The following is a 7,658-nucleotide window of genomic DNA, read 5'->3' on the forward strand; positions in this document are numbered from 1 at the left end:
GCCCTGGCTGTCCTGGACCTCACTCTGTAGACCAGGCTGGACTCGAACTTAGAAATCCACCTGCTTCTGCCTCCCAATTCCTGGGATTAAAGACGTGAGCCACCATCGCCCAGCTTAGATCCTGCTTTTCAAACCCACAAATTAGCCTACTTGGATTCATAGTTTATATAGTTTATATCTCTAAATTTAATTGTTTTCAATATTTTTACATAGCACATCTTATATGATTCCTTTCTGTCAAAGAACAAATATTCTTACATATTATGTACAATTGTGAGGGAAAATGTTAATTTTGTACAAAATAAAAGATATGTTTTTTATTTATTGTGAGATATAGATGTTAAGGCTGGCTTTTACAAGTATGGGTAAAAAAAATATTGAAAAGAGAATAATATGAAGACAGAATTTTAACTTTATGTTTCTAGATGGCTTTATACATACATCAGTAATTTCAAGTATTTCAGATTTCTCATATAAATTATATAAATTATTTTATTATTTGAGTATCATTTAGTAGTTCCTTGAATGGTCATAAAAAACATTTGTTTGTATGAAGAGTTTCTCTTTGTACTGTGTTGTGACCTGCACAGTTTTGGAGTTGACCCAACTGGAAGATGGAGAATGGATAGCTGTACAGAAAAACTGTGGGTGTATGGAACATGAGCTCTGAATGAGATGTATAGCCAGGAAATCTAATGTTTCCTATATGCAGCTAAAGAAGGAGGTGGGTTAGAGGTTCTCAGCAAGGGAGCAGCCAAAAGGTGCAGTCTGCAAGGGAGCAGCCAAAAGGTGCAGTCTGCAAGGGAGCAGCCAAAAGGTGCAGTCTGCAAGGGGGAGGAAACTGCGCTTGATACTTTCTACACACACTGTTAAGATTCTTATTCAACTCAGGGGAAGACCTTGTCATTCCCCAAGTCTGACCTGGCAAAGGTCCTGCTATTTCCTAGGTCTGCAGTTTAGAGTCCTTGATATGTCCTTGCTCATGACATAAATGCTCATTCATACATGGTGTATGTGTGTGTAGTGTTTGTGTTTATGTAGTATATCTATCTGAATATGAGTGCATATATATATATATGTGTGTGTGTGTGTGTACAAACACATAAACACATTTGTATATGTATTCACACACACACACACACACACACACACACACACACACACACACACAAACTTTCCAGACAATCTCCCACTGCACCTAGAGCTCAACTAGACTGGCAGACCAGTAAACCTTCAGTACCTTCTACCTTTGCCCACCCATAGAGCTGGGGTTACAGGTTATCACTGTGCCAGCTTTGTGAATGGGTACTGGTGATGGAACACTGGGTCATTACACTTTTACAATAAGCACTTTATCCACTGAACTATCTTAAGTGTTATTAGGAAAAGTAGTTTTCAAATTTTTGAGAATGACCATGCTTAACTTTTAAAATACTCAGTATCAATTTTTAAAGCACAAACCAGGGATTTCTTACAACATTAAAGTAATAATGTTTTAAAATAATAGATGCTTTTAAAATGTTTATTAGTTTTAGTTATGGTGTGAGTGTGTGTGTGTGTGTGTGTGTGTGTGTGTGTGTGTGTGTGTGTGTGAAGATGTGCTCAGAAGGGCAGAGGCAAGACCCCTGAAGCTGAAGTTACAAGCAGTTGTGAGCTGCCTGATATGGGTGCTGGCGAACTCTGGCCCTCTGCAAGAGCAGAGTACACGCTTACCTGCAGAGCCATCTTCCAATTCCATCATAACCATTTGTTGTTGTCGTTGTTGTTGTTGTTGTTGTTGCTGCTGCTGCTTTTAAATCCTTTACAAAAGGACAAACTATTTGGGTCATGTAATATATTTTAAAACAGGCATGCATCCCGGTGGTTAGACCTCAGGAGTCTTTGTATTGTCAAAACTCCCTGCAAGGTTAAACTGAATCAGCTGGACAGTCACTTACTCCTCATTACTTTTCAGATCTTGTAGCTAAATGCATTTAAAATATGACTTCGTTATATTATGTTCTTAAGGGGAACTAACTTTGTAGTTCTTACCTAAATCTACTTCCACAAGTTTTCTGAGTAAGGACTTAATATTGGTCCATGGTTTGCTAATTAAGATGATGTGTTAAGTTTGTAACACTTCAGAAAAATAAAAGATACTGTTTTGTTTTAAAATGCAAACAGATGAATGGGTAAATATGTCAATAACTCAATAGCTTCAAACTTTTCATCTTAAGAGAAAATGATGAGTGTTTGCATCTACTGATGTAAAAATAATAACAAACAGTAATTACGTTTGATAATTTTCTTATGGCCGTGACCAAATAATGGACTTAAAACAATGTAGGGATTTGTTTAATTCACAGTTTAGGGATCTAAATCATTATGGCACTGAGGAAGAAGTATCCTTATAATAATGGAGTCTTTTTACATCTGAGCATATTAGGAGGTAAAGAAAACAGAATTCTGGTACTGACATTCCCCACCCCCAACCTTCCATATCCCTTCCCCCCTCCTTCTCCCTCTCCTTTCTTCCCCTCTTCCCTCCTTCCCTCCCTCATTCCCTTCATGTCACTCTCCTCATTAACCCTCTTCTTCTACCTACCTCTTCCACTCTCCCTCCCTCTTTTTCTCTTTCTCTGTCAAAGCTTAGTCCAGGACTAAACTTTCCTAGTTATACCTTTATAGACTCATCCTTGGAGACACATATAGTGGTAAGTCTCCTAGGTAGTGCTAGGTCTAGTCAAGTTGATAATGAAAGTTAACCATCATGGTGATAGCTATTATGTGTGGGGCATCATATTAAGCATACTCTGTATACTGCTTTAATGTAGATTCAAAGTAGCTAATATTATGATCCTGGCTTACATAAGAAAGCACTACTGTATGGAACACTTATCTCTACAAAGTTGACATGGCTCATGGGACCATAATTCTATATTGAAGAGTTGAAATCAGTATGCCTGACACCCATGATCCAATCCACTCTGCTAGAACCCTTTCTCGATACATTTAATTAAAATGATATTGTTGCCTAGCCAAGTGATACAGTATAATAATACCACCACTCTAAAATGTGAAGCAAGAGTATCTTGAATTCAAGGGTAGCCTGAGTTAAATAATGAGTCCCAGGCCAAGCTAAGATACAATGGCCAGATTCTATCTCACATAAAGTGAAACTAAGAACACTGTTTTTAGTAGGTTTCTTTTAATAGAGAAGTGTTAGGTACAAAACAAATTTCTGCAAGAAGTACAGAGAATTTCCATACATCCCTAGCACCACTTAGTAACAGTTTCACTATCAACACCTTTACTAGAGTGGTACATTTGTTACAATGGATGACTATATCCTGACACATTATCACTTACCATTTATAATGCATATTAGGATTCACTCCCACCACCACCACCACCACCACCATGGGAACATACATTTGATTAGATTAAGAAGTCTATGAAGTAAATGAGTCTTTATTTTGATCAAGGTTAACTGAGATCTAGCATTCCCTTAATCATGAATGTAAGCCCAGTACTATGACTTCCTTATAAGGCTCACTCTTGGTGTATACTTTAACAGATAAACAGTGACTTGCATTGGCTATTACCTTATTGCAATACTCCACTCATTGTCCTGATGGTCCTTTACTCTACCCATTCATCCCTCCCCTATCCAGCACTGGCAAACCCTGACCTTTTCACAGTCTCCATCATTTGGCCTTTTTTAAGAAGTCGTAGCTTGAATCATAGTGTATGTCATTTTTGCAGTTGAGCATTGTTTCTTCACAATAGATAGTTTAGTTTCTGCCTCATCTACTTACAACTTGATACCTCATTTACTTTTAGTGCTCAGTACAGTGTACACTGCTTTATCTATTCATTCACTCATGAAAAGACATCTAATTTGTGTCCAGCTTTGGGCAATTGCAAATAAGTCCACTGGAAGAATTCAGGTGCAGGATTTTGTAAGGACATAAGTGTTTCATTACTTTGGGTCATTGCCAAGAAACATTTGTAAAAATACCCTTTGTCAAAAACTGCCAGGCTCACTCCATTGTGCCTGTACCAATTTACTTTTGAACCAGCAATGAATAAGAAATCCTATTGTTCTATCTCGCCAGCATTCACAACTATTAGTATCTGTGTTTGGGCTATTTTAATTAGTTCTGGTTAGAGAACTAAAATTTAACTATAAAAATAATGTGGGGCTGCCTGTGTGCATGTGACAAGGAGAAAGAAATTGAGAGTATGTCATCCAGCAACAGTGTGTACAAGGAGGACCAGAGACAACACAGGAAGTAGAGGGCTACCTCATTTTAGTTTTCAGTATCATAATAAAATGAAGTTTAACATATTTGCATATACCTCTTTTCCATATATAAAATCTTCTTTACAAAACTACTTTTCATCTGTGTTAAAAAGTTGTTCATTTCTTTTCTGTTGAGTTTTAAGATTTGTTAGGTGTTTAGTTAACAATTATTTAGCAGACACAGACATATATATATATATATATATGTATATGTATATATGAAGTCTTCCAGTCTATGTGAAAGTTGTTTACATTCTGGAAAAAGAAAGAAGAGTTCATATCTAAATAATAAAATAGAGTTTAGAGGTGACATTTTTATGCAGTACTAGTCTATCTCATTGATTATATGCCTTTTAATTTGCATATGGTTTTGTTTGGGGGAAATTTCACTCATGTATATATTGGAAATGAATTCAGGGCAGTTCAGGTATTTAAATTAGTATACCTTTAATTTAAGTAAAGAAACCTGGCAGGAGAGGTGGCAGTGATTAAGGCAAAGCTGTCAGAAATACACATCAGATGAGAAGTCTTGCTGGAAAAGTAGAGTATAAACTTGAAAATAACTGTCCCCTGCCCAGTGCAGATGTCCATAAAACAAAAAGAGAGAGCCTGAAAGCCTGTACTTTCACAACAAGTTGATAAAGTCATCCAGAGCAGGAACAAAACAAAACTTCTAAAACAAAAACAGGGTCAGAGACAAGTCTGGAATTGTTCAGCATGATTACAGATCTAGCCAAGAAGAGCAGCTAGGAGCAGATATTAGTATATGTGAGGAAGAAGGGACCTGGTTTGAAGGAGCAAAGGCTTGCAAAGCAAAACTCTGTTTCCTACTAAAGAGGAGATCAAGCCAAATGGAAACAGGATCTGAACCCCTGTGTGAATGGAATCCTAGGGTCACACTTTACCCACACCAGTACAAGTCTATCTGAAGTATTGCAGATCAATAATCCACCCTACTCATTCAAAGCATAAGAAGCAATACTTGAAAATCAATACCTACTGTATGATGAAAAAAATCTATTCAATTTAACCAAATTATCTACAATAACCAATGAATAACTGGAAAGTAGAATCCCCTTTATTTTGAATTTTATTACCATAAAACTAAAAGAGCCCAAATAGTTATTGCCGGGTAAATGCATATTATAGATAAATGCTAAATCATTTGGTGAATTTCTCTTTAGAAAAATCATAATAGTAATGATGAATGAATCTCAACATTATTATCATAAATGCAAAAGAATCAGACAAAAACAGCTTCAATGATAACATATACATAAAATTCTAGAAAATGCAAACACTGCCATAAAACACATCAGTAGTTTCTTGGGTTGTGAGAGAAGGGCAGAAGGAAGGGATTAGAAAGAATTATGGTGATGGGCTTGTTCATTGTCTTGATTGTGACCATAGCTTCATTTGTTTATACATATGTCAAAACTTACTGAATATTGTATACCTGAAAAAAGAATATATTGTTTTACTTTATGTCAATTATAACTCAGTAAAGCTGTAAAAAATTAAATACAATGAAAACTTAAGAATGTTAGAATAAAACTCATAAACCCGATACTATTTTTTTTTTTAATGGAAAGAAGTCCACTGGGGCATGGTAGCTCATGCTTTTAAACTTAGCACTTGCAGGGTTGAGGTAGAAAAGTTGAAAGTTCATGGCCAAGTTTATGCTACATAGAAAATTTGAGACCAGTCTGGAATACATAGTGGGACCTTGGTTGAATGGATGGATGGCTGGCTGGCTGGCTGGCTGGATGGCTGGCTGGCTGAATGGAAGGATGGATGGAAAAATAGATAGATGGTAGATAGATGATAGAGAGAGAGGGGAGAGAAAGAGAGAGAGAAGAGAGAGATGATACATACATATATACATACATACATACATACATACATACATACGTACAAAGACAAACAAGTTCTTTGGAATAAATTGATTGCATTTATAATTCTATTCTAAAGAAATGCTATAAGTATTTTTTGCTTGCTAAAGATCACAACCAACAAAACACTATTGAAAATATTTCTAATATGTGACACTTTGAAATAACCATAGATCATAAGTTTATCAACGTTTCATATCTAACAAAAATTCATCACCATATTTACTGATATGAGCAATATTCTTGTCCTTTTCATGGCTCTGTCGATTAGCTTACCTGTGATTAAGATGCACTTTTTGATTCCTACAAGATCACCATCCTCCACAAGTTGGCTTTGTCCCATAAACCTTTAACAAATAGATAAAGTACGGGTATAAACAGTACCTTCTAGCCATACCTACTTATTCCCTTTATCTTACATTTCTAACATCTCAGTGTACCCTACAATGACACTGTAAATTCTTGCTGACTGCCACTGGTATAAGTAAGTATAAACTCACAAGTTTCCTGACCCAAAATAACAAGAGGGCCTGCATGTTCTCGTGCCTTGAGATCACTCTGTTGTAAGTGTGATCTACCATGCTCAGGGATTTAAACTGCTCTTGAGAAAACATACTTCATAAATTGAAGCCTGGAAGGCGCTCAGGGAGTGGTTAAGGTCTATGTTTATTGCTGAACTTTGGCATGACACTATCAACTATGTGGTGGTGTTATGTGAGTAGTTAACTGGGTGGAGACTGTCACATCTCAACAGAATATCTTAACACTAATATGACATTGGATATGAATCTCACAGTAACCAAGGGCCAGTCACTGTTTCTTGACTGCGAGAAATTACATATTTAATAAGAATTAAGAGTAGATCATCTAAACCAGGCAAGGTGGTACACACCTGTAATCCTGGTTCTTGCAAGGCTAAGCCAGGAGGATTACAAGTTCAAAGACAACCTGAGCTGTACAGGGAGAGAGTTTCGAAGGGAAAATTAAGTTAATATAAGAAACTCATTAAACACTGAATATATAAATGACTAAGTTTGTCTGTTTGGTTTTGGGTTTGATATGAGGAGTAAGCTTGACAACAACGTTCACTGCAGTTAAAAGGTTCTGTAGGATGTTTGCTTGAGATTGCTTTAGCTTTTGCTGTTGTACAGAAGTGCATGTTTTCACGTGAGTGTATTTTAAAGATTAATCTTAAATTGACGAGACCATGAAACACCATCTGTGTAGTCTTTATAATACAGTCCTCTTTTCAAAGCATCAACTTATTTAGAATTTTTCTTTGTTCCAGGGCTCATGCCTGTTGCACAGCAACCTGTTTATTGTGCTTCAAAGCATGGCATAATCGGATTCACACGCTCAGCAGCGGTGAGGAAATCATAATCAAAAACTCCTTTCCTCCTTGCATTCATAAATGAAACCTGAATTTTATAGACTATAAGAACAGAAGTTCAAAATTCAAGCCGGGCGGTGGTGGCGCACGC

The 7,658-nt window shown here is 36.5% G+C and overlaps 1 protein-coding gene across 2 annotated transcripts in view; it reads left to right on the forward strand.

Moving 5' to 3' along the window:
• Positions 1 to 7,658, forward strand: part of Hpgd (15-hydroxyprostaglandin dehydrogenase) — a 30,298-nt gene that overhangs the window by 19,547 nt on the left and 3,093 nt on the right. For both annotated transcript variants that reach the window (XM_031339842.1, XM_031339844.1), the window contains one exon: positions 7,466 to 7,542. In XM_031339842.1, coding sequence (XP_031195702.1) covers positions 7,466 to 7,542 — 77 coding nt within the window. The remainder of the gene's footprint in view (positions 1 to 7,465; positions 7,543 to 7,658) is intronic.

This window comes from Mastomys coucha, unplaced genomic scaffold (assembly GCF_008632895.1).
Source record: "Mastomys coucha isolate ucsf_1 unplaced genomic scaffold, UCSF_Mcou_1 pScaffold22, whole genome shotgun sequence".
NCBI classification, from domain to species: Eukaryota; Metazoa; Chordata; class Mammalia; order Rodentia; family Muridae; genus Mastomys; species Mastomys coucha.